The sequence below is a fragment of the Electrophorus electricus genome, chromosome 18 (genome assembly GCF_013358815.1).
Source record: "Electrophorus electricus isolate fEleEle1 chromosome 18, fEleEle1.pri, whole genome shotgun sequence".
Taxonomy (NCBI): domain Eukaryota; kingdom Metazoa; phylum Chordata; class Actinopteri; order Gymnotiformes; family Gymnotidae; genus Electrophorus; species Electrophorus electricus.
In genome coordinates, this window is record NC_049552.1 from 15572416 (window position 1) to 15599915 (window position 27500).

A 27500-nucleotide genomic window follows, 5' to 3' on the forward strand; every position below is an offset into this window, starting at 1 on the left:
CCATGAAAGCCACACCTCTTCACCAAGCCTCATGACGTGGCCATGTTGCCTAGAGGTGCTCTTATCTCATTTGACATCTGTGAGAGATCTTGGAGTTGACTATCTCACATTTCCCCTTTCTCTCTCTCTCTCTCTCTCTCTCTCTCTCTCTCTCTCTCTCTCTCTCTCTCTCTTTCTCTCTCTCTCCCTCCTTCTCTTTCTCCTTTCCTCTGTCCGTTTCCTGCTCAGGTCAGCCGAGCCGTTGCTATGTTTTTGAGGGTGATGATGTGCACGAGGACTTTGAGAGGACTTCCAGTGCTCCAGACTGTGGCGTCTTCACACCACAGGGCTTCGTGGACCAGTGGGCGTCCAGCGCCTCCGGGTCCCATCAGGACCAGCGGTGTCCCGCACACACCGCCACGGGGGAGCCAGACCTCACTCGGGTGGTGTAAACACACGCGCACGCATGCGCGCGCACACACATAGGTGTCACACCGTCACTATCGTATTAAAAACACACATTAGCTGATTGGATTAAAATGATGACATCATCCATTTCCATTGTTCTGTGCAGTTGTGCAGGTCTCAGTACGTCGAGCTGAACGATGCCCTGTTCGGAGCCGCGTGGGTGCCCTGTAGTGCCCCGTCATCTGCCGGTGGCCCCCAGGAGCCTGTGTGGCTGAGGGTATGCCCGCCCCCGCTCCGAGGCCAACCCGGGACGTGCAGACATGCGCGGCGCTGCACCTGGCTCATGCTAGCTTTGTTTCTGCACTCGTCTCCTTTGGTAAGGTGGGATTTGAGACCCCTGGAGTGGCAGTGGCTGTCCTCATCTTCCTGACCCACGACGGGGGGCCGCACGTGGAGACCTGCAGAAAAAAGGTGTCTGTGCAGCTCTGTGACACGATGGGAGAAAACCACACACTCGGTACACACTTAAAAAACATCCTTTGATTTTTACAGCAATGGGGGTTTTGGTGGGATTTGTGTAGTAGTTTAAACGTATTTGTGTGTGTGTGTGTGTGTGTGTGTGTGTGTGTGTGTGTGTGTGTGCGTGCAGGTACCTATGAGCTGTCATGCCATCGTAACCCCTTAGTGGTGAACGTGACCCATAACCTGAGCCGACCTTTTTTCAAGACCGCCTGGGTGCAGCTGGGCTTCCTCTCGCCCCACGTGGCTGTGCTGGGCGTCGCCCTGCGCACATTCTGCAATTTCAGTGCCTTCGCCCTCACGGGGTGCGCTGAGGGTGGGCTCTCCCACGCCTACACACACACACACACACATACACACACACATACACACACACACACATACACACACACACACATACATATAGCCATACATACACATATTCACACACATGTACACACACACACACACACATACACACACGCATGCACACTCACACACACACACACACACATATATAGGTGAACATACACTGACTACGTTACAAATGTGATTTGTAATTCAGTTGCAACAATGTACACTGAAAATTTTAACATTTTGCTTAACACTGACTGACCAGACAACTCAGTCCCAATGTGCAGTGGCTGTTATTAGCGAGAGAGACAGAAGATATCAGAAGACTTTGTACGAACTCAGATCCTCCCACCACGGTGCCAAGAGCTTGTGTAATTCAGCAGCTCACACAGGGCAGGCAGATAATCCAAACAGTATGTGCAGTATGAAACAGACTGGATAAACGTTGATGGTAGTTCCATAAGGTGAGGGTCTCCGGAAAGGTCAGTGCAAGGTTAGCAGAGACATGGGAGTCGATCTGAACAATCAAAGACAGACTTACAGACGCAGGGCATCCAAATGAAAGCTCTTGGAGACGTTCCGATGGGAACGGATGCAAGTGTCTCGCTATTCCCGTACCTGTCCCAGTGACGCCGCAATCTCCACCGCTTCACCTGTCCCGGATCGTTATGGGCTTGTTAATGAGGTGCACCAGGTGTCAGGCATGGTACACAGAGTGCACAAGCATGATGTCTACACTTCATCGTGTGTGTGTGTGTGTGTGTGTGTGTGTGTGTGTGTGTGTGTGTGCAAAATCCCTGCAGCATGGCCTCCTGCAGAGCAGTGAATGTCGATCATGCGTCTGTTGACTGCAAACCCAGCCAGGAGCCCATGCACTGCTCTGTCACCTGTCGCCGTGGATACACACTCAGTGTGCTCAGTGGTCCGGCCATTCGCCCTCGACAGGTGCGGCCACAGCATCCCCGTCTCCCTGGCAACCGAGACAGTTGAACCAAACAGTGTAGTAGACATTTGAATTTGAATGGATAACCCGTCAAGCTGAACATGGTACCCCTCTCTCTCTCTCTCTCTCTCTCTCTCTCTCTCTCTCTCTCTCTCTCTCATCTCAGAGCAAGACAGAGCTGGAGTGTGTGAATGGGACCTGGGACCGTGTGGTCAGCTGTCAGCCAGTGGACTGTGGCCTTCCTGATCAATCTCAGGTCTTCTTTGCCAGCTTTTCCTGCCCCTGGGGCACAACGTTTGGCAAACGCTGTACCTTCACCTGCAATGCCCCAGCCGTCCTGCAAGGTAACACACTCACCTGTCCTACAGTGTAAGGTAACGTGCGCCACGGTTACACACTCTGCCTTTCACCCTCTGAGACTGCAGTTTGCCTTGTGTAAGCTGGGGTAGGGGGCATGGTTTATGTTTCCAAAACATATTTTTATGCATCCTGTCTGCTGTCTGCTTTCATATGGCTTGGGGATTTTAGATGTGTGTGCGTGTGTGTGTGTGTGTGTATGTAAATGAGGTCGTCTGGCCGCTATCCTCTTCTCTCTGCCTGTGTACACAGGAAAACGTGGTTTGGCCGTCCACAGGAGGCCAGCGTGCAGGTGGCACACGAGGCAACCACACAACAGCCACCAGAGCCAGAGAGGCCACTCCCCTCGCCCCGCCTCCTAATACAGCCCTGCCCCCCGAATTAAACCCCGCCCCCTACTAAAACAGAGTTGTCCCCCTGAATATATGATTTTAAATATAAAATACATAATTGTGAGTTGAAAGAACTTTTGGATGAAAAACAATTTGTTTTTAAGTTTTAAAAGATTGCACCCCCCTACATGTGTTTCACAGTGGTGTGGTCCACTACCTACCATCCTCGCCACCCCAACACACACACACACACACACACACACACACACAGACACACACACACAAACACACAGAATGTATTGGACGTTATTTTTCTTTTACCACTCAGCAGAATAAAAGGTTTCCAGTTCTGACTCCATTACCTCACGATTAAATCGTGTGTGTGTGTGTGTGTGTCAGCCTGTCAATCGTGGTGTTGCGGGGCATCCGTGTCTCCTCGTGCATGTGTTACCGTAACGTACTGAAGTTTGGACCCATCTCTAAGCAGTTTGGACCCAGACGTGTATTTATGAAACCGGATACTTGGTTATCACATCTAGAGACTGTTTAACTTGCACTATGCACATCTAATACAAGAGCGTGTCAACTTCAGCAGTCGCTTTTGAGAAAAATTGCTTTTGTTGTGTTTATTGTGTCTCCAGTGGTGCCGTGAGCGATCAGCCCACAGCCAACATGGAAGGCCGTGATTGCTGACACGGTTTTAACTCCGTCAGTGTTCTGAGCCCTTATTTACGATATCAAGGCCAGTTGCTTTGAACTGGTGCTATTATTTACACGTCTGTGGTTTAAGGACTAGTGCTGGCTGGCAGTTTTACACACACTGAAAAAAGAACAGAAGAGTGTTTGCTGCCATTTTTGGTGTTGCTAAATTGGACCACGTCATCTGCGCTTTGAACTGCTCCTAAAGATTCATTTTTTCTTTCTGTCTTATGTTTGACTTTATAAAAGAGATTCAATAGTTTGATTAAGCAATAAAATTGCTTAAGTACTTTTAACAAAACCTAATTAGATATCTTTTACCATCTAATAGTTTCAGTTACGCCACACAAGCTACATGCTAGCAGGACGTTCCGTAATGTTCATTAACATCTTAAATAAAATGACTGGATTTCAGTCAAAACCGATAATTGCTTCTCCATCTTCCATTACCCACTTTGTCTCATCTTCACTTCTTCACCCCACACACATGTAGTTGTGTGTACGTAACACAGGTATGGTGGCCCAGATGTCCAGCTTTAGTTGGTTTTTTAGGTGTCCTGTCCTCTGTCCAGCAGGACACCTGGACAGACACTACTATTCCTATTACTATAGTACACTCTACCAGGCTTCAATACTGCAAATAGGTGCCAGGTTTGGTGGGTAAAACCATTTATGTTACAGATTCCGAGATCTGTTAGCTAACTAGAAAGTTTTAATTTTTTGTTGTGGTGTCATATCCCTGCGTCTGGTGTGTCCCCCTTTTCAGGGGTCAGATGTCCTCCTTTTAGCGGTTATTAAAGTGGCCAGCCTAATCATGGGAACAAAAGACTATGCTGACAGTATGCGGACAAGTATCTAGAAAACACAGCAAAGAAGGTTTTGTAGCACCGAACGGCATTTTAAGATCCTGGTTTTCAGCCATGATGTGTGATTTGTGCCCAGGCGAGAGTGATGCTTTGGTGTGCCTTAATGATGGCCTCTGGTCCTTCCCGGAGGCATACTGTAAGATTGAGTGCCCGGGTCCGCCAGCTGTGCCCAATGCCAGCCTCGTGATGCCCCAGTGTGAGGGCAGCAGACATGATGTGGGGACTGTGTGTCGCTACAGATGTAACCCAGGCTACTACGTCGCTGGAACCATCAGCAAACGTACAAGGAAGTGAGTGGGATTTCTTTACATGCTGGTTCGTTTTTTTGTATGTGCTGCATTGTTCATCATCATATTTGACGTGTTGTCTTCTGTAGTTTGGCTGTACGTACGTTTTTAAATGGGTTTTGAACCTGCTTTATATAAAGAAAATTGCTTTTATCACTGTTTAAGTGGTGCACATGTTTCTGAGAAGGTCGAGATCTCACCATATGTCTCTGTAATTAAGTCAGCTGTATTTACTGATGGATGCTCAATCTGACCAAGCAGACGGCACGTGTTCAGTCAGTCTGGGACAGTGGATCTTCGCGTAATGCCAGCGAGGGCAAGTGTCTTCAGCTGCTATAGCTTTCTGGGTCATTTAACACGCTAGTAAGCACTTAATCGGCCACTCCGGCTGCAGGAGATAGCCGGCAGGTCTGACGAACGCTCTTAAACACATTATTAATATTGGGTATTAATAATCTCGACATGTTTGCTCTCGGAGACATTCCGCTATGAGTCCACAGTGCAGCTTTTATGACTCTCTGAAGAGAAGTGTTACGCAATAATTAAGGCAGGTATCATTTCGCTTCTGTGTATAAGCAGTGAGTAAACAGTTCTCTGGACGTCAGTACTTGATGGTTAATGAATTGTACCAGATGGTGTGTCCCAGGAGTTTGGCAGGAATCTCTCCCGTAATGCTTGTTGTGCGGGAGTGCACGTTATTCTCCGGCTTGGAAAGGCTTCCGAGTGCTGGACTCAAACGGAATGAGGAGTTAATAATAGACGTGGATACAGCAGCAAGCACCTCTGATCCCAGCTCCCGTATGCCATACTGCTGATGGCAAGTACAGGATTTATGAATGTTTATTTTTGCTCTCTTTGCGGGAACCAAATGTTCCCATTACGAGAGGAAAACATGCAAACATTATTGTTTGAACAACTATAAGAGAAGAAAGATTTCCCTGAAAGATTCTTGTAATCTTGTCAGGTTAAGTTAGGATGGGGGTAGGGTTGGAGCTTGTGTTTTCAGTAACATGAGGAAACACAGCTCAAGACCAGCACCAACCCAATACAGTAGATGCACGTGTTCAGTGTATCAGACATGCAGTAGATGCACGTGTTCAATGTAGCAGACACGCAGGAGATGCACGTGTTCAATGTAGCAGACACGCAGGAGATGCACGTGTTCAATGTATCAGACGTTTTCTGATTGACTCTTGAAAACACGCTGCATGTTTCCATGGTAACGGCCTGTTTAGACTAAGCAGAGCAGAGCTGCTTTGGATGCAGCACGTTTGCAGCTGTTTGTATTTTTAACTAGAATGAAAGAAGAGATGAAAGTGACCATAAACTGTGAACGGCTTGTTTATTAAATGTAAAACAATAACTGATGTTTTGGTTTTTTTATACAAACATCGCTTTCTAGAGGCTTCTCTGCCCAGTTGGCCATGGGTGCACTGTGCCCACGTAACCGCCATGCGATCAGGGTCAGGAACGCTGAGATGTGCGGATGTGTGTGTGTGTGTGTGTGTGTGTGTGTGTGTGTGTGTGTGCTGCAGGAAGTTACTGAGGTTGGAGTGTTTAGAGGGAGGTGTGTGGCAGAATGGCTCCTGCTCGCCAGTCTCCTGCCCTGCCTTGCCTCCTATGTTCCAGGGCATGTACACCTGCACCAACCACCTGGACTTTGACAGTGTGTGCACTCTCCAGTGCCCGGACCCTACAGAGAGGGTAAGTGTGGGCTGTGTATCCAGTGTCTTTCCAGTGCAGTTACTGTGTTTCCAGTGGAGTTAATGTGTTTCCAGTGCAGTTACTGTGTTTCCAGTGGAGTTAATGTGTTTCCAGTGCAGTTAACGTGTTTCCTGTGGAGTTCATTTATTACCAGTGGAGTTAATGGGTTTCCAGTGCAGTTACTATGTTTCCAGTGCACCACCACATATCCTTTATTAGTTTTGTCTTTCATGTATCATGAAAAGCTCCGTGTTACGCAGATCTGTTGAGCTTTTTCTCTCTGCAGTCCACAATCCGTTGCACCAAAGACGGGAGTTGGACTGAAGACTTCTCAATGTGTGAGAAGATTGAGGGGGCGTGTCCAACGCTTGGGGAGCTCAACCAGGTGGAACACACCTGTGACGAGGGCTCAGATGTGGGTGAGTACACACACAGACCCACTCCTTTAGGAATCATACTTTTTTACACTTTTAAATCACTTATTAATGATCACATTCAACTTTGCATATAGCATCACTGTGATCATCACTGCTGGTCTTCTGGAGGAACTGGAACATGTTTACATTGTCCTGTACTCTTTTTCTTTTTCAGTTTGGTTGTGCGGTATAGTTCCTACTCCAGATTAACACTTTGTAGTATTACAACAAGACTACACTTTCTTGGGAAGTGTAATTATGGCCAGGCTGCTTGTGCACTAACACTTTTGGCGTTGATCCTCTAGCCACGGATGACTGCTAGCACTGCCTGTTTGTTGGGTTTTTTTTTGGGGGGTTTTTTTTCCAATGTGTTTACATGAATATATTCAACAGATGCAAATGAGCCCTGGAGCAAAGCTTGCTTTGTGTTGCGGCAGGTGCGGTCTGCTACCCAACATGCACGGTGCCCTTGAGTGACCCTGTGGTGTTGGCCACTAACTCCACGGCTGAAACTCTCAAACACTGGGTCCTCCCAACCAGGGTTCAGGTGAGGTAACCGACACGCTATTTGATACCGTCGGTTGGTTGTCCTCGAAGCTCCAAACGCTCTCCAACTGAAGTCTTTCCATCCTTTCCGTAAACAACCTCGTTTTTCTCATCCTGCTACTATTCTGACCATTTGGCTGCGCCCGATGTCGGGAGCCGAACGCAACCAGGAAGCTTGCAGTGTGTCTAAGAAAACAGTCTGTAAGTTGCAGAGACGCAGAGGAGAGACAGTTCAGAAATGAATGCATCTCGCCTGTCCTCAGCTGTTACTCATCAGGGTCGAAAACACTGCCTGCACAAAATGTGAAAATCGGTTCTAACCGGAGCGTTGTGATGGGGGACCAGGCACTGTCCCTGTACGTAACCTCACCCCCCGTGCACAGCCACGCTGCCAGCATTTCCCTTCAAAACAGGCAAAAAATTCTCTACAAATCTCAGGGATGTTGAAAGATTAAATGTACCCCCCCCCCCGGACCCCACGGACCCCCCCCCAACCCCTTCACCCCGATTCGCCCTCCGTAGCTTGAGGTCTTTTGGCCAGCAGGTTAACATAAAACACTCAGATCTATGTTTGGGTGGCCCTACCAGGCGCCAAACAACCAAAGGAGTTTCAACCCGAATAGTTTGGAACTGCACTGATAACCAGTCGTTACTGGCAAGTCTGAGCGATGAGCTGGCCTTTCACCCTTCACTTCAGTTTCCCTCTTCATTGACGTCGTTCCCCGTCTCCGTAGTGTTTTGTAACGCCAGTAATTTTCAGGGGAAATGTTTATACAGGAGACAATTAAAATACCACACACCGAGCGATCTGTCTCCAGAGGTGTTGGGCGGACTTTTTCATGTTCGCTGTTTAGAATCAAACTCCGGCACCCTTACATTGAGTGTGCTTTTCAGGAATGCTTCCAGCCTCTTGGATTGAGTAAGTGTGATGCAGAGAAGGTCACAGTGGAAGATGAAGTGGAGATAAGAGTCTGGTTTCCAGAAATTTTGACGGCGAGAACTTCCCCAGGAACGGTTCCGATTTCCACACGCGGGACCGTATAGCAAATTTGTGTCAAATCGATGGGTTTTCTGTCCAAACAAGACAGACAAGGAAAGAGCTCGTGCTTAAAACACACTGCCTATCTGAATGCTCTTCTAGGTTCAGTTAGTGTAGCATTTGAGCCTTTACACCGGAGGAGGCAGTTCCTGACTTATCAACAGCTCACATGACAAAAATAAGCAGTACAAATACTCTGCAATACAGATGAATTTCTGTTTTTACATATTAGTACAGAGCTGCAGTGAAGACAATAAATATTCACAGGATGTGTGTGTGTGTGTGTGTGTGTGTGTTTCCAGAGCATTGTGTGCACGGGCACAATGAGGTGGCATCCAAACCCGGAGAATATTCACTGCATTCAGGCTTGCGAGGTCAGTCTTCCCGCTCTTCAGTTTGCAGGAATTCATTGTCATAACTGCTTTAGTGGAAGCAAGCACCATAAAACTCCAGAACAGTCCGTGATCGTAAAGGGTCGTTGCAGGAACACCATCAGAGCTTTCAGCTCCTCCGACTCCTGCTACGCCTCTGGTTTTCTGGAGAGTGGTTTTTTTGGGGGGGGTGGGCTGGGAGCAGAAGGGATTCTGGGCCATGCATGCGTTGGCCTGGTCTGATGTGCATGCCATGGTAAGCTTGGGCCTGCTGTGTGACAGGGTCCCGGCAGACGTGCACGCAGAGGGCGCGGCTGAGACGGGTCCAGGATCATCCGTGAGAGATAACGCCACCGTTGATTAGTTGATTAGCCGAGAGAGAAACAGCCCTGGGAGAGACAGCGTGTCCTGTGAATGTCTGTAGTCTGAAAGGAATATGAGCCAGGCAGAGAGCGTGACTGGCAGGAGACATGCGGGGTTTAGCTGAGCTATTTTAGTCATGGCGGGGGATTAATTAATTACTCGGCACCTTGCTGCGTCCCGCTCACGCTGATGACGAGCTGCTGATCTTAGCCAAAGAGTTCCCACATCGCCTCCTCATGGAGGTGTCCGATGCTCCTCACCGCCAAGAGCAAAACTCAAGAGCAATCGGACACTGCTTCGTTAGAAAATGACAGTGCCCCGACGACAGTCGTACCACCCGCACAGAACGCGGTTTATACAGGAACGGAGTTCCTCCTTCCCTCTACCGAGCCTCAGCTCACAGAATCCTGTTCACTGTCCTCCAGTGCACTAACTCTTCGACCCAGAAGTGCCAGGGTAAATGTATGATCTGATCGGCGTGCATGCGGGTCAGTTGGCCACGGGGAATTTGAAGGAAGTCCTGGAACCGATGGACATATTAAATCAGACACTACAAAGTGCAAATGGTCTTTAATTCAGGGATGAGAGTAACATACCTTCCCATCATGACGGATAAAACAGTAAAACAGTTGGTGTTTTCATAATTTGGTTAAATCTCTAAGGTGCCCCCCCCACCCGTTAAACTGATTAATTGCCAATTTGCGAGAGTAAACAGTGAGTGTGTTTCATGGAGTGTGTTTCAGGTTTCTGACAGTTCTGGCTGCTACTTCCCCAGATACTGGCAGAGATGGGAAAAGCACTTATCTGTGGTCTCAGAGCCCAGTGCAGGTCTTGGTGCACGGCGTGCTGCACAACAAAGCGTCGGGGGCTGAACGGATGTGCCAGCGGCTTCGTACCAGAACAATAGCACTGCAGTAATATCTTTATGAGCCCTTACTTCTCTGAGAGAGCTCACCAGTAACTACCAGTAAACAAATATCCAAGGCATAGCTGGAATTCTTGTGCCAGTTGCTTCTGCCAAGGAAAACCACTATAGTATCCGACAGCATAATGGACTGTGTTCACAAACTGATATCCTTTCTGAGAGACTGAAGAAAAAATGTGATAATTCTGTCAATATGTTGATGCAGAGAAAAATGAATACATTTGAGTATGTAGCTTTTGGCGTCATTTCAGAGGACGGTGGACAGATTTGACGTGGTACTCATCCTGTTTTAACGCTGTCTGGAACCGTCTGTGGAACTGGAACGGCTCAGCGGAGACGCTGTCGGACATTAAGAGTGTTCCATCCCCCTTCCAGCGCCCCTCGCTCTTCTTCATGCTTCTCTCCGAAAAGCAAAACGGTTGCTTTTGACTGAATCCTCCATGACAACATGGTGACACTGTGTGCGCTGATGCACTGTGCCAGGCCCAATCCAGATGCCACTTCCCTTGCTGAAGATTCTATGCCGCTGTCTCGGTGTCCTGAACACTAAAGTGTTCTGGTACTCTACATGTTGGTGATACAGAGATGTTTGCCCCGGGTCAGCACTCAGTATTCTCTGTTTACGTCCCTGACTATCATTGCTTTGGTTTTGATACGACGACATCCCCTGCTGGTAGTCGGCGGCACAGTTCATTTAGAATCTTCAATGTTTTTAATATGAAAATAAGGCAGACTTTTGACTCGTGCCATGAACCTTGAAAGACATCAACAACAAGTAATGAATTTTGTAACAGAAAACATCCGAATAATCCCAGAGAATGCAGGAAGGGCCCTGTGCGATCGACAGGACGGAATATCATGTAAACCAGTAGAAAGCGCTTCAGCGATCTTGAACACAGGACCTGCGAAGGCTCAATTTCTCTTAACGCAACATAAGACTTAGTGACGCCTTGATAGTTTTTCCGGGAAAATGTTTGTTGAGGGCACTTTCTTGCGACAGTGTGGTAGCGTCTGTGCTGTTCACGTGCTCGGAGCTGAGTTGGAAACTCAGTTGGAAACAGTTGCTAGGGGTTAATTGTGTTTTTAAAAATACGGAGGTGACTCATGGAGTCAATAGTTCATTTTAAGTATTGATGCTTTAAATCATCTCTTGGATGTCAGGGCAAAGCTCATGGATACCTTGTAAAACCCTTTTTGGAGTCCAGGAAAGGAAACCGTGTTGGATGGTTGAGCGGACACTGCTGCACCTTGGGCTCAGGAGACGGTCAGCTCCATGACGGGCTGGGCTTCTGGGCAGGACTGCTGTAGCCAGCTTCTAATAAGGTTACTGGAACTTTCGCTCTCCAACACACCTTGGCCAAAATGAAGAGGACAAACATTTGTTGACACTTTTTTTGGGGGGGGTATGAAATAACAGAAGCCTGACTGTGTCTGCGGTTTAGGTGAGAGGACATTCACCAGGGGCGGAGCTTATATTTTCAGTATATGCATGCAAGTGACAAAGCCTGATTACAAATACTGTATAAACACTACACTAACCAAATACACAGAACTGTACATGTAAACTTCAGTAAATACTGCATAAACACTACACTAACTAAATACACAGAGCTGTACATGTAAACTTCAGCAAATACTGCATAAACACTACACTAACGAAATACACAAACTGTACATGTAACATCAGTAAATACTGCACTAGCCAAATACACAGAACTGTACATGTAAACTTTAGTAAATATTGCATAAACACTAAACTAACCAAATGCACAAACTGTACATGTAAACTAGTAAATACTGCATAAACACTACACTAACCAAATACACAAAACTGTACATGCAAACCTTAGTAAATACTGCATAAACACTACACTAACTAAATACACAGAGCTGTACATGTAAACTTCAGTAAATACTGCATAAACACTACACTAACCAAATGCACAAAACTGTACATGTAACATCAGTAAATACTGCATAAACACTACACTAGCCAAATACACAGAACTGTACATGTAAACTTTAGTAAATACTGCATAAACACTAAACTAACCAAATACACAAACTGTACATGTAAACTAGTAAATACTGCATAAACACTACACTAACCAAATACACAAAACTGTACATGTAAACCTTAGTAAATACTGCATAAACACTATACTAACCAAATACACAAAACTGTACATGTCAACCTTAGTAAATACTGCATAAACACTACACTAACCAAATAAGCAAAACTGTACATGTAACTTCAGTAAATACGGCATTAAACACTACACTAACCAAATACACAGAACTGTACATGTAAACTCTAGTAAATAATGCATAGACTCTACACTAACCAAATGCATAGAACTATAAATGTAAAATGTAGTAAAAATAAAATACTGTAAAAATCTGAGCAATCACGAAGTAGAAATTTTTGTTACTTTGTAAAAAGCAGCAACAATGTGGATATATTAATGTGAACATTTGATTTTGTTGTTCAACCAAACATGTATTTAATGCAACAACAAGCAGTAGATGGATGTGTTTAATGTATCAGACAAGCAGTAGATGGATGTGTTTAATGTATCAGACAAGCAGTAGATGGAGGTGTTTAATGTATCAGACAAGCAGTAGATGGAGGTGTTTAATGTATCAGACAAGCAGTAGATGGAGGTGTTTAATGTATCAGATGTTTTCTGATTGACTCTTGAAAATGCACTGCGTTTCCGTGGAAAAGGCCCATTTAGCCTGAGTGGAGCGGCCAACTCGTTGGAAGCAGCATGTTTGCAGCTGTCTGTCAATAGAAATGAAAAAGGCCAGAAATTGGGTCTAATTTATTTTTTAAATGTAAGTTCTGCTTTCTAGAGGCTTTTCTGCATAGTTGGCCACATGTGCCCAGTGCCCACAGTGCCTGCTCACTGAAGCTGTGCCCCGGATGCCCACCAAACCACTTTTCAGGGAATGTTGCCAAAGATACCCACCATGATTCTGTTTTGCAATTTCTGACTACTCACATGGAAGGCCCCACTCAAAGTTTGGGTAGTAGTTCTGCTGTAGACCAGATCCCCCTCCGCCATGCCACCCGTGTGGTCTGTAACCCCCACCGTGAACCGGAGACGTGTCTTCCTAACGTGAAACCTAAATGACGCACCACCCGGTGGAAAAAAAAAGGCATTCTTCGATCCCTCTCCTGCTGAGAGTGTGGTGTAACGTGAGAAGTTGGAACTCTTCGAATAGTTTGTTGAATTGTTGAAAATGTGTCAGGCAGAGAGGGAAAGGGTCTGATTCTGGATCACTGATAAGGTTCTGGTTGGGAGTTTTTATACGGAGTGCTCAAGCCCGGCAGCTACGGCAGCTCTGGATCAGGAACCTTTGTCGTCCTGCGTTGCGGCTTGAACAAGTGCGATTCGTTCCTTCTTCTGGTTCACTCAGCCTTCGCTGATGGGTCAGTGTTCTCATCTAAACCTCTGTCAAGTCTTGGCTTGAGATTTTATCCTCAAATATGCACCTTCAATGTATTTAAGACCCTTTCAGGAACTGCTGATATCGTACCCGTGGAGTTCCCCAACAGAGAACGCAGTAAACTGCACACTGTAAAATGGGGTCCCAACGCAAAAAGAGGTTTTCTGTTGTTCTGTTTGTTTGTTTGTTTTCCAGCTTTTCACATGAAGTATGGTTTTTACAAACAACTAGATTTGAATGTATTTTTAACAAAAAGTGTTTCCTTTGAACAGAGAACTCTTTACTTCAGCGTGTGTTGCACACCATAAATCACTCGTCCAGTCACTGGATGAACTTAAAAGCTTAACAGAACAAAGAACCGATATCTGCTCACAGCTTGGCATTCAGGAGAGGGCAGAAAAGCCATTTTGGATTAAGTGTACTTCAGAAGGGGTGAAACTCTGCAGCAAGGTCCCAGCAGCTGTTGCCGTGCTGGACTGTGGACTCCTGGAAATATCTCCACTTAAGGAAAGCCAAATGAATCCTTGGCAAGTTGGCTTGTTTGCTCTTTTCGCTGCCAAAACCTGAAGGTTAAGTTGTGGGACTGTCGTTATGACACATGATTAAATTTGGTAATTATACACCATTCCAGATCTAATGCCTTGCTGTAATAGTATTTTCTGTCTTGCACAGGTGAAGTAATGTTTCTGAACATCTGGAGCATTAGGAAGTTGTGTCATGATTATCAAACAGTCTAGATGCCAAGACCAATCCGGAATTTGATTCTCATATGAGCGAAAGAGAGTTTTGGCTTGATTTCCCATATTGGAATGCCACTGGGATGGATTCAAGGAGACTTAGATTCCTCTCACATTCAGAGATAAGTGGGGATCGCCCCTCACGCCAGAGGGGGAAAGTGTCCATGCATGAAATCAATTTAGACCGCTGGGGTATTCGGAGAAATCAATTTGCTAATTCAATTTTCCAATTTGGTGATATTCTTGACGATAGAAACCATTTGGAATTCGAAAGAAGGGATGTCGATGTTTTGGGAAGGTTTTGTTTAGCAAACTTGCGCACAAACATTTGTTGAAAACCATTCCAGCTGGCGTGCGACTCACAAGTGAAACTTGTTATCGTTGGTGGGTTGTAAAGTTGTTGACAGACGCTAAAGCTAATTCTCTCTCCCCTAAGCCATTTGGAGGAGACGGTTGGTGTGACAGCATCAATAACAGAGCGTACTGCCAGTACGACGGAGGAGACTGCTGCCCGTCTACACTCCTCACTGGAAAGGTAGGTTCAAACCTTCTTCTGAGGGCCATTTTGAGTTCAGCTTTTAAACACACTGATTAGAGTGGAGGCGAGGCAGTTTTCTCGTCAGTGCAGCCTGTGCCGTGTTATTCCAGACTTTGTGGCTCCTCTTTCTTTTCCTGGTTAGCAGGATGCCAGACTTTCATATCAGTGCCACTGCTGCGGTGCCCCGGTGCGAGCGGCCAAACCCTGGGAGCGCTGAGCTCAGTGCGACAGCTTTCGGTAGCAGAGCTCGCGGGTGGCGGCGCTCGCATGCGTCAGAGCTCATTGAGTCAGCTGTAAAACAGTGCCTTTATAAATGAGTGATGCATCCTGCCAGTGTGGCTCCAGCAGTACCCACGACACCGTTCCCAGGGAGAGGCTCCGCCCCCACCACGAAGGCGTCGACAAGGGTGCCCATTGATGAGCATCCAGGATTAGTGGTAATAGTGAATGCTGACAGATGAGTTCATATCGATCTTTGCTGCTGTGTCTGACAGGCTCACGGCACAACATACGACGTGACTTACCGAGGCCTTTGACGAACGCGATATGTCGTGTGATTTCTTAAATTGCCAGGGACTCACAATAACAAGCAGGATTAGCATTCGCTCCTGCATTAGATGACTTTAGAACATTTGAACACCGAAAGAAACATCCGTCATATTCGTCACAGTCATCGCGGGACTGAGCAGGTCAGAGAAAAGCGGACCGGGTTCCGACCCGTCAGTTAGCCAACACAAGACACCTCGTGCCTCAAACAACATGTGAACGTGGCAGCGCGTGGCCGTTGGCACTGCAGGGAGCGTCTGGGCCTGTTTTGGGACCCGTGGTGATGTCACTGTTCCTGGACGAGCCCTCCCGCTGCTCCCCGGGGGACGTTACACATTCTTCTGGTTGCTGACACTTCCCTTATCCTCTCAGGCCTCTTTCTTTGCGCCCTCGTTCAATAAGATTCCTACTTTGATCTGTAGCTTCTGCTTTCTGTGCGTGAAGGTCCACCGAGTAATAAATTTGAAGTTGCCGACGTGAAGCCCAGCCTGATAAATCAGTGTGCTAGTAAACATGTTTAGCTTGTCTTGTATCTCTTTGATAACTGACACCTGGCTTGATGTCTGACAAGGTTAACAAGGTTTCGGAAGCTCCTGAGTGCTTCCGTACTGCTGGGTGCTTCACTCTGGCGCATGTGATTCAGTGGATCACACAGGCACGTGTGATTCAGTGGATCACGCAGGCACGTGTGATTCTGTGGCTCACGTAGGTGCATGAGATTTCGGTAGATCTGACATGTGTGATTCAGTGGATCACGCAGGCACATGTGATTCGGTGGCTCACTCTGACACGTGTGATTCGGTGGCTCACGTAGGCACGTGAGATTTCGGTGGATCTGACGTGTGATTCAGTTGCTCATGCAGGCGCGCGAGATTCGGTGGCTCACTCTGGCATGTGAGATTCAGTGGCTCACGTAGGCACGTGAGATTTTGGTGGCTCTGGCGCATGTGATTCAGTTGCTCATGCAAGTGGGTGAGATTCGGGGGCTCACTCTGGCGCGTGAGATTCAGTGGCTCACACAGGGGTGTGAGATTCGGTGGCTCACTGTGGCGCATGTGATTTGGAGGACAGGTCATCCAGTTTGGGGTGGACTGCGACGTGGATGAGTGCACCTGCCGCGACCCAGAGGCTGAGGAGAACCGTGAGAACCGCGAGCGACACAGCGAGGTGCACTGAGCAGACAGCTCCAGTGTCCGGCCTCCAGCACGGGGAATCCACGTGGCCATAACCGCGAACCTCGAACAACAGAAGGCCCTGGGAAGCCCTGTTTAAACACTCATCCACAAAATATTTACTAATATATTCAGAAAGTCTATAATGTAGGTGTAGATTTGACGTTTTAACATTTAATCTCACAAGCATTCATATACACCATATGAACGATTAGAACTCAATGTTTATTCCATATTGATGAAAGGTTTTATACAAATGATGTATCAGTAGTGTTGTAGCTTGTATCGTACTGTAATCCTGGCCAACCCAAGAACATTCCCAAGAACATTCCCAAGCCTTAACCAACAGTGCATGCCTGGATGCTCCGAGACAAATCAAGGCCACATATGTATGATGTCCTATTCTTAAATGACACTGTCTGTAAAAGTATAACTTTACTGTCATATCAATAAAATTAGCATAGCTTAAAACTTGGTCATTTTCCTCCAGATGGTGCAGATGAAAGAATATTTATTATAATGTGTTTGTTTGTTTGTTTGTTTGTTTATGATGTGGAGATTAATTAAAAATGTTCGCTGTGGGCCTTATGCAGTGGGACCAAACAAGTTTTCAAGCAGTTCCAGTCAGAAAGATCCGTGTGGTCGTGTGATCATGCAGTCACTGATGTAATGGAAAACTGTTCCGGGCACCTTTACTCGGAATAAAAATAATTAGAAACATTAACAAGACAGTTTACGGTAAACACCTTTTTTTAAACATACTTTAAAAAAAGCTCTGTACAGTTACTTCAGGTTCAATACTACATTCAGTACATTAGGAAATTCAGCCACTTCAGCATTTATGTTTGCTATCTCTCATCAGTTACATAATTCATAATAGCATTTTTCCCTACCTATGTGTACTATAGACACAACAGAAGGATACGTGTCCGTCATCTACGTGTGTACGCTAGTGTGTCCGTCATCTGCGGAAACACACACTACTATGACTAAAAGCTTCTCTGAACCTCTAGTGGTTTGACCGCACATACATCCACGTTAAAACTCAGCAGTCTAACAAACGCCACAGGTGGAAAGAGCCCTGCTCACCGTGAACCGGATCGCTTCGTGTTCATGAGGGTCCGCTACCAGACACCTTCCTTCCCACCCTTAGCCCCCCCAAAAGGTTCCACTTCTGAAATCAAATACACTTTAAAGCCCCATTTGCCCCCAAGCGTGGTAGATGACGTGGACGTCACGCTGCAGGTGCTACGAGACTAACGACTCTAATGAGAGAGGAGAGATTCCTCGCTTGTCACGACGCAAACAAGCTTCCAAAATCAGCAAACTGTGGCTGAAAAGCATTTTGTTCGGTAAGGGACATAAACATATCGTATCGTGACGTGGATAATCTGGCTTCTCCGAAATAAGATTCCTTAGGATTCCCAGTGGGCCAGCTTTCTGGACACAGATGAGGAAATGCTTTCTTCACGTCCCAACAAAAGGGACATTCTGGACACTGCATGTCAAAATATAGCTTCATCTGTGTGTATGTATGTGTGTGTGTGTGTGTGTGTGTGTGTGTGTGTGTGTGTGTGTGTGTGTGTGTGTGTGAGCGTGTGTGTGCGTGTGCGTGCACGCGTGTGTGTGTGTGTGTGTGTATGCATGCATGCATCTATCTATCTATCTATCTATCTATCTATCTATCTATCTATCTATCTATCTGTAATGATTGATGTGGCAGGAAACATCAATGGATCAGTGAATTCAACCTTTGTTTACAGAACACAATTAAAAATGAACGCGTAACGGAACACATGAGCGGAGACAAATGGAACACAGTTAAAGGGCCGAGAACTAACAGGCTTGAGCACGTGAGTGAGGAGCACTGCACAGGAGGTCAAAGACAGGGGCAAACTGGCATGAACAGGAAAGCGACACAAAACGTACTTTTCTTTCTGTGCCTTAATAGCTGTCTTGTGTTTATACTTCCTCTGTGTCCTGCTGACACGTTTTTCGGACTTAAACGTGCGCGCCATTGAATCAAAATGAACGCGCCACCTTCAGTCTTTACAGAACTCAGTAAAACTTTAATCACCTGAAGACAACAATGCATATATTTCCATTCTCCAAGAAAAAAACGTCCTATGCTATTAGTACTGCAAATCAATGCCTTGCTAGCACAGAAAAAAATTACAAATGTATTTATATCATCACCTTATCCGCTGGGTTCATGTTCACAAAGTCACAGAGAAATGCAAATAGAAACGTTATAACACGATTAGGTTCTCCATCTCTGGGCCTGATACACATCGTCATGCACATCGACAGCTCCTGACACAACTCTGCTGGAATCTGCTCCTTTCATTCGTGACCTGGTAGGAAGACACATCTGTGTAACAGAATATTTTCAGCATTCGTGTTAACGTTCGGGCTAATGATTCAGCGCCGTCACTTTACAAGCACTGTTCTCCGCTCCAGAACTACATCCTGCCGTAATCCATATCCCGAACCAGGACTAATGCAAGAAATCCAAACCAAGGTCAGATCAGAAGTTGTACTTCTTCTGCATGTTTGAAATGTGTAACCAAACTTTTTCGACTGTGAAATATATCTGACATACTAACTATCAATTAAATCCTACACTATACACAATCTCTGCACCCCATTGGTGTCATTTGTCTTGTCTTTTGTGTGTTATTGTATTTCAACGTGTTGTTATTTTTGATGTACTACCATGTAACTCTTACTTATTTTAATGTACAACAGAACAGAGGGCATGAAACCACCTGTTAGCAGGTCATGACGCTACAAACTGTAAATTTTTTGTTCAGTGTAATTTTTAAAATGAAAGCGACATAAAGCATCCAGTGTTGAGCGTCTCCTGAAATATCTTTACACGGTTTTTGTAAATCTGTTATCTGTCCGATTCAGGTACAGATGTCTCTGTTTAAGAACGTTGTGTTAGCTTTGTAGCTCCAGTGCAAAATGCAGAAGAAACCAGGAGTGAATTCTGTCCTCGTAGCGGCTGACAGACAGAACAATAAAACCAATGGAGGCAGGAGGAACGTTAGAACCAAATACTGTGGAACACAAGGACTGAGGTGTTGTGGGGAGGAAGGAGAAGGAGTTTCCTGCCGTCCTCCAGGAGCTCAGAGTTCCTTCGGTTCGCCGTAGTCGTTGTACATCACAGGGAGAGTCTGTTCCTCGCAGGCTTTGCGCAAATCTTGGCCTAGCTCCCCCCAGTTGAGACCAAAGGCCTTGGTGTCTGTGTAGCGGCAGGACAGGTATTTGAGAGACGCTCTCCGCAGGCCAATTTTGGGCCCCTGCAGGAGACCCCGACACCAGCCGCTGAGGTCATGAAGCTGAGACAGAATCAGGCCTGCTTTCCTGTAGTCATACACACACACAGACACACACACACACACACGTGAACAAGACTTAATAATACAATGTGTTAACCTGTACTCTGAGACATATTGCTTTCTCCAACAAAAGTTGGCCACATTAGTGATGATGGATCCAGAAGTATTTGCTACAAATCGTAACTTTGGTGATGCCGTAACCGACCTACGCTGCTGACACAGAATTCAAAGCTATGATCCATCTGGTGATCCCGTAGGAGTGGAAAACACAACATTTGTTCAACTACCTAAAATTTTCCAACCATTGGAGCCCCAATACTGGACAGAGATCAAGAGTGAAAGATTAAAGGGAAACCCCGATATAGTAAATATGAAATACAGTAGAAGGCTGGAAACAGCTAAAAGAACAGATACATGCCATTCTCAACTTTAGTGGTGCACTTCTGCTCCGATACGAGCACCTACTCACTGTTTAACACTGAGTCGTAAAGTCATGGCCTTGCCATTCTTTTTCCTCAGTCAGGAAAAATTCAGAGGAGATGCAAACCAAACGCACAAGTAAAAGTGCCCCGCTGCTTGCTGGAAGCTGACTGGGCTGAGAAGGGGGTGTATTGGGTTTGGTGGGAGGGATGCATTGGACTGGGGAGGAGGGTGTGGGCTGTGTTGGGTAGGAGGCTGTATAGGGTTGGGTAAGAGGCACTGTGTCTATGAGCCGCACCAAGATCCTTCTCAAAAACAAGTGGCTGAAACTGGATAGTACAGGCACGGAAAGAACGTCCCATTCCAGGGACATAGCTTCACCCCAGCCGCGTGCCAAAACCAGAAGCTACAGTGTAAATACTGAAGCCCAAAGAGACTCAGCTCAGGAACGGGACGGCTTTAAGGGCACAGAGTGCATCTGTGATGGCATTGGGGGTCACGCTGGGTTCCGTCTGTCTGCTCTCATTAGCGACTCACAGTCCAGGCGCATCCGTGAGATTCCACCATCATCTTCACACACCCGAGGAACACAACCCAAAGTCCAAAAATGTATCATTTACCTTGGCTACCACCTCGCAGAATATTAAGATGGAATTTTAATGATATCAGAAATCGCTAGCACATTAAATAAAAAATATCCCTGTCTAGTCCTGAGATGCTGTCATCTGTTTCATTCTTCTGAATGTATTTATGTTTTTAATATCTTGCCACATTTCAGCGGTTGCAGGAATTTGGATGTTTATTTGCTTAAAAGTAAAACCCTGCGGTTTGTTATGCTTTAATTTTTCAAGTGAATTTGGTTTCGGCTCCAAATAGCAACGGTTGTCACCATAAATCCCAGCATATATGGATGTGGAAAATGGCCTCTCATTTCCAAGGTATGTTTTCAACCTCTTGCACTTTGCCAGGACCTCTTTCTCCATCACCTTTCTCTCTCTCTCTCTCTCTCTCTCCCTCTCTCTCTCTCTATCTCTCTCTCTCTCTCTCTCTCTCTCCCTCTCTCCATCAGCTTTACCTTTCTCTCTCTCTCTCTCTCTCCCTCTCTCCATCAGCTTTACCTTTCTCTCTCTCTCTCTCTCTCTCTCTCTCTCTCTCCCTCTCTCCATCAGCTTTACCTTTCTCTCTCTCTCTCTCTCTCTCTCTCCCTCTCTCCATCAGCTTTACCTTTCTCTCTCTCTCTCTCTCTCTCTCTCCCTCTCTCCATCAGCTTTACCTTTCTCTCTCTCTCATTCCCTCCCTCTCTCACTTTTCTTTTTCTCTTCCTCTCTCATCCACTCTTCGGGCAAAAACATTCATCTGCGTTGCACAGAGACACACCACCGTCTCCAAACGTTGACTGACCCTAAACGCGACACTGGCAGGACTCCCTGGCCGAGTCATTTGAAAGGAGCAGCTGTTTTCCCAGTGGGGAACATCCCCGCCACCTCAGCCTGTACCCAGTGCCATATTTACCTTGTCTTCCAGAAACATTCCACCAGCAGCGCGACTACTGTACCAGTTCACCGGCTGGACGGGTTCACTATAGTCACAGATCACAGTTTTCCTCGCTGTGCTGAGCTAGGGCAGACAAACAGCGCCCACGCCATTCATGACATTAGCAAGACAGGAATAGGAATGAGGGAACACGGAAAGACGTGTTTTGTGAGATTGTGTTTAGCACAATGTTTGCTGAAAATGTGTTTAGTGCTTGGTGAGAAAGTGTGTGGCTATGTGACTGGTGAGACAGTTTAGTTCAACATTTAGTGCGACTGTGTTGAGTTCAATGTTTGGTAAGACTGTGTTGAGCTCAGTGTTTGTGAGACTGTGTTTAGTTTGTTGTTTGGTGAGACTGTGCTGCAGTAGTAGATGGGAACCCCCAAAGGCCCAGTTTAGATACACAGAAGGAAACAGGCACACTCCTTCTGCCCTAAAGACTCACCCACTGCCCCCCCCCCCCCAACACACACACACACACACACACACACATTCTCAATCCAAGTTTATAACATCAGTTATAATAGGTGTAGGTGCCCACTAGTTGACTTGTAGGTTTGCATTATGACTAAGTAATGCAAATGACATTTAAATGCATTGTGACTAGCTAATGCAAATGACATTTAAATGCATTGTGACTAGCTAATGCAACTGACAATTAAATGCATTGTGACTAGCTAATGCAAATGACATTTAAATGCATTATGTCTAGCTAATGCAAATTGCATTTAAATGGTGGGCACATGGTGAGCAAATCTAAGAGCATCAAAACAAGGCTGGTCGCTGCTTCTGTGGGGAAGTGTGTGTCGCTCTGTCAGTCTCTGCTGCCTGGATTTCAGCTCGGGTACACGTCCAGCGCGGGGGACGTCAACGGGTCCCCGTCCGACGGTGGCCCCTCGTCTCCAGAACTCTGCTGCGTCACCGCGGTGTGAGGTCCTCTCCAAAGCCCAAACCATCTTGAGCAATTCTCCACCTGTCTGTGGAGGCTTATGTTCTCCTTTATGATCTCCAGTTCCAATAACTCGTGTGAGTCACTGGGCAGTTGGTGTGACGCACACTAGGAATGAATCACTGATAAGCTATCTGGAATCTGGGATTTGGAAATGACAGAATGAAACTTGCTTCAGATCCCTTCAAGGTGAGTGCGTTTATCATACTGTATGAGACTGCGTGTAGAAACCACTCTCCTTGGGAGCCGTAAACTGTGCCAGAATAAAGACTTTCAAAAATAACCCTGTAATTCGCACCAAGGCCGCTGGTGTGTGTCCAAACATTCCTAACTGAAGTCACCTGCTTGAACTGTGCATTTCCATGGCAACATGCAGGTCTTGTGTCCAACACATGACTATGTTAAGAAAACACTGAGCAACAGTTCAGAAATGGCAGGCTAGGTATTGCAAGGTTGTTCTGGACGGTAGCTAGCTCAACCTCAGATTGTCCGGAACCGCAGAGGTAGAAGGCGTCCTAATCAGTGTGACTGCGTTAAATTAGATCTGAGCCAACACAAATAACCCAACTATAAATATGGATCTTTAATTTGGCATTTGCAGGACAATTATTAATAGCTGTTTTGAGGACATCAGCTAGCTGTTAGTAATGGGAAAAAACTGAATTTTGTGGTTATGACTTCTATAAACTATACATTCTCTCACCTTCCTCTCAATGTTCTAGAATAATCTGTGAGATCTGTGTATGCTGTTGATTTTAAAACTAGAGAGAGAGGGAGAGGGGGAGAAAGAGTGAGAGAGAGAGGGAGTCAGAGTGAGGGAGAGAGAGAGGGAGTCAGGGTGAGGGAGAGAGAGAGGGAGTCAGGGTGAGGGAGAGAGAGAGGGAGTCAGGGTGAGGGAGAGAGAGAGGGAGAGGGGGAGAAAGAGTGAGAGAGAGAGGGAGTCAGGGTGAGGGAGAGAGAGAGGGAGAGGGGGAGAAAGAGTGAGAGAGAGATGGAGTCAGAGTGAGGGAGAGAGAGGGAGTCAGAGTGAGGGAGAGAGAGAGGGAGTCAGGGTGAAGGAGAGAGAGAGGGAGTCAGGGTGAGGGAGAGAGAGAGGGAGTCAGGGTGAAGGAGAGAGAGAGGGAGTCAGAGTGAGGGAGAGAGAGAGGGAGTCAGAGTGAGGGAGAGAGAGAGGGAGAGGGGGAGAAAGAGTGAGAGAGAGAGGGAGTCAGGGTGAGGGAGAGAGAGAGGGAGTCAGGGTGAGGGAGAGAGAGAGGGAGTCAGGGTGAAGGAGAGAGAGAGGGAGTCAGGGTGAGGGAGAGAGAGAGGGAGTCAGGGTGAGGGAGAGAGAGAGGGAGTCAGGGTGAGGGAGAGAGAGAGGGAGTCAGAGTGAGAGAGAGAGAGGGAGAGGGGGAGAAAGAGTGAGAGAGAGAGGGAGTCAGGGTGAGGGAGAGAGAGAGGGAGTCAGGGTGAGGGAGAGAGAGAGGGAGTCAGGGTGAGGGAGAGAGAGAGGGAGTCAGGGTGAGGGAGAGAGAGAGGGAGTCAGAGTGAGGGAGAGAGAGAGGGAGAGGGGGAGAAAGAGTGAGAGAGAGAGGGAGTCAGGGTGAGGGAGAGAGAGAGGGAGTCAGGGTGAGGGAGAGAGAGAGGGAGTCAGAGTGAGGGAGAGAGAGAGGGAGCAGACCTGGGCCCCAGTTCATCCTCACAGCGCCAGGTGAACTCTCCGAAGCTCTCGTAGCGTTGGTTGTAGTGGTGGAGCACGCGGTGCAGCGTGGGCGCGCCCACATCCATCAGCGTGTTGTAGGCCGTCTGCTGCTCCTTGCCGCTTGTGTAACCATTAAACAGGTTGTAGATCTTGTCCGCTATTTCTGGGCAGACACGGAGAAGGATTTAGATTAGAGTCTGACCTGCAGTCAAACTTGCTGTTGTTATGTTTTCACAGCTACTAAACATGTGAGTTGGTGTGATGTCTGGCCCAGGTCACCCCTGCCTGAGCCCAGTGTGATCCGACCCAAGCCCGAGGCCGGTGGCTACGGAGGCCGTACCCTGCGCCTTGACATCGTCCACAGCTGGACACGGAGTCTTGATGGTGATGTCACTGGGGCTGGACCGCCGGCCTGTGTTGTCCACCGCCCACAGTCGGAACCTGTGACGACGGACAGGGATGCTCCGTTAGCTCCGCCCACCAGCAGAAGCAGGACACGCCCAAGCTACACGCCACAGAAAACACTCGCGGACTGCGAGGATGACTGATGCTGAATGATGTTGTCCATTCTTGGGTTTGTTCTGAGACCCTGGCTGGTGAAAGGCTCATCTTTATGGTAATATGAATGTGGTACTTTATGTATATGTTAATTACAGAACTGGCATACGGTTAAAACGAATGTTATAAACTGGAAATGCAAACAAATAAGCAAAACAGGAAATGCAAGCAAATAAACAAAACTAAACTAAACTAACCCCCCCCCCCCCCCACAGATAAGTAACAACTGGAAAGCCACGTATCAGCTCGCGACCTCCGTGATAGACCCCTCGGATCAGATCGGAGCGCCCCGCAGCCTGGGGGATGGATGTAGGACCAGCGGGCCTGGTAAGCCTCTCCTTGGTGTGTTCCTCAGGTAATGCCGCAACACTACGTGGAATTATAGTTCCCTCTAGTGGATGGCAACCTTAACAACAGCCACCTACCACACCATTCTAGTCTTTAAAGGTGTAGACATGTGTATGAGACAGAGGTGTGTGCCACACATACACACACACACACACACACACACACACAAATATGCATGCACAAATACACACACACACACACACACACACAAATATGCATGCACAAACACACGCAAGCACACATGCGTGCAAACATGTAAACATGCACATTCACACTTGAACATACATACAAATGCAAATATCTATGATTATTTTTAATGTATTTGTATTTGAATGTGTGTGTGTGTGTGTGTGTGTGTGTGTGTGAGCGCGCAGGAACTTTTTACTAGAACGTCCAGGCAGTCATTACAGACACACGTCCACTGAAACTGATCTCGCTGAGGAAACGTCTGTCTTACGTCACCAGACCAGCGTCCACGTCTGCTTGGTGGGGGCGTATAACTCGTCTCTTCTAACACAACCTTGTCCTCTTTTTTTTTCCTTTCATAAATTAGTTTTTAATGCTGCAGTCATTAATCTTGACGCTCACTTTCGCATTTCCAGTGTGTCCAGAGACTAATGTTTTTTTCCCGGGTAGTCAGTGTTCTCAGACTCCATATCCTTGGGTCTCTGCTCTTAAATATTCTAGCCATGTTTGTTGTCTTCCTGTCGCCATGGAAACGACATTGCTATGTTTGTGACAGCGTGTTCATGGTCATAGTGTGATGTTGTATGACTTTGGTTTGGATATTACATGTGTTCCTTCACTTTGCCTTGTGAGAAGACACACACACACACACACACACACACACACACACACACACACACACACACCTTTCAGTTACTGTTTCTGCTATCAAGACGTACTGCTGAGGCACTTGTAAGTCGTTCCAAAGCATGAAGCACTTTGCCAGCTGTGCGCGCGAGCCTTGAGATTCATCCCACAATTCATTGCCACTCCCCATGAGAGAACATACCTGTGCAGGGACACACCTGTGCAGGAACATGTCTGTGCAGGTGAGTGTCTGTGCAGGTGAGTGTCTGTGCAGGTTTGTGTCTGGTATTATACACAATAGAGAAGTAAGGGGCTAATTTAACAGAACCTGTGAACTCGGTCCAAATGATTTTCGGGCAGTGGAGGAGCAGGAAGTGCTCCAGACACATTTTGTGCAAATAGTTGTGATGTTTTCAGGGTCTCGGAGCTGTAATGCTTCAGAATCACGCAGAGGTTTGTCGCTGACCGCTTGGTTGCCATTTGACTGATCTCCAAGTCAAGCTCACAGCCAAACCCAGAGGCAGTCATGCCAATAACAGCACTAACACACTCCAGTCCGAGGTACTGGGCCTTGGACTGTCCCGGTATGATGTTTCCACATAGACCTGATGGTTTTCTGTGAAAGTCTGCCCTGGACATGAATCAGTAATTTTTAAAAATGTATTTATTGAATTGACCACATGCACAGGAGATACAAGGGGTGTTCCTGGTTTGTTTGTTTGGTCTTTGAATTTCCACTTTAGCCACTGCGATTGAAAGGACGGTCAACACAAGTGTGCTGAGAGTTAGCGACTCAACCAACACACAGCATATGACTGGTCTGGTCCATTCATGCAGCGGGAGGGACTGGAGAAACAGGGTATTTATAAAGCTTTAGTTAGTTGAGGTGTTCAGGTGTTCCTCTAATGGTTTACATTTGAGATCATGTGTTTAGCTACCAGATGTCAGACATCCACAAGACATTCAGAAATGCAGGAACACTAATGTTAACATTTAGCTGACAGTTTTATCCAAAGCCACTTACAGTTATGACGGGTTAAGGGTCTTGCTCAGGGGCCCAACAGTGGCGTTTAAACTGGCAACCTTCTGATAGCTGGTCCAGTACCTTAACCACTAAGCCACCTCTGCTGTTACCATCCTAATGTCCTCTGTAACTGCAGGAGGTGTGTATACCGCTAACCGATATAAGGTGCTAGCTGAAGTGATGCGGTCTACTCACTGTTCTACGTTAACATTAACAACTCGCTAATGTCCTCAACAGTTAAATGTTTCTATTTCATCTCATCACGAATCAAAGTACAGAAAACCTTCACACAGGAGT

At 46.7% G+C, this 27500-nt stretch overlaps 2 protein-coding genes across 5 annotated transcripts in view; one reads left to right on the forward strand and one right to left on the reverse strand.

The window, feature by feature from the left end:
• The window catches only part of pappa2 (pappalysin 2), a 40510-nt gene extending 22424 nt beyond the window's left edge, over nt 1-18086 (forward strand). The window contains exons 11-23 of the mRNA XM_035536496.1: nt 229-422; nt 554-664; nt 769-904; nt 1037-1211; nt 2043-2184; nt 2349-2526; nt 4513-4726; nt 6259-6427; nt 6714-6846; nt 7281-7390; nt 8731-8802; nt 14714-14812; nt 16433-18086. Coding sequence (XP_035392389.1) covers nt 229-422; nt 554-664; nt 769-904; nt 1037-1211; nt 2043-2184; nt 2349-2526; nt 4513-4726; nt 6259-6427; nt 6714-6846; nt 7281-7390; nt 8731-8802; nt 14714-14812; nt 16433-16537 — 1838 coding nt within the window. The 3' untranslated portion in view covers nt 16538-18086. The remainder of the gene's footprint in view (nt 1-228; nt 423-553; nt 665-768; nt 905-1036; nt 1212-2042; nt 2185-2348; nt 2527-4512; nt 4727-6258; nt 6428-6713; nt 6847-7280; nt 7391-8730; nt 8803-14713; nt 14813-16432) is intronic.
• Nucleotides 18087-18574: 488 nt separating this feature from the next.
• The window catches only part of astn1 (astrotactin 1), a 199646-nt gene continuing 190720 nt past the window's right edge, over nt 18575-27500 (reverse strand). For all 4 annotated transcript variants that reach the window (XM_027011363.2, XM_027011361.2, XM_027011360.2 and 1 more), the window contains 3 exons: nt 24801-24901; nt 24440-24623; nt 18575-19902 (listed from right to left, as the gene is read on the reverse strand). In XM_027011363.2, the coding sequence (XP_026867164.2) occupies nt 19665-19902; nt 24440-24623; nt 24801-24901 (523 nt within the window). In that variant the 3' untranslated portion in view covers nt 18575-19664. The remainder of the gene's footprint in view (nt 19903-24439; nt 24624-24800; nt 24902-27500) is intronic.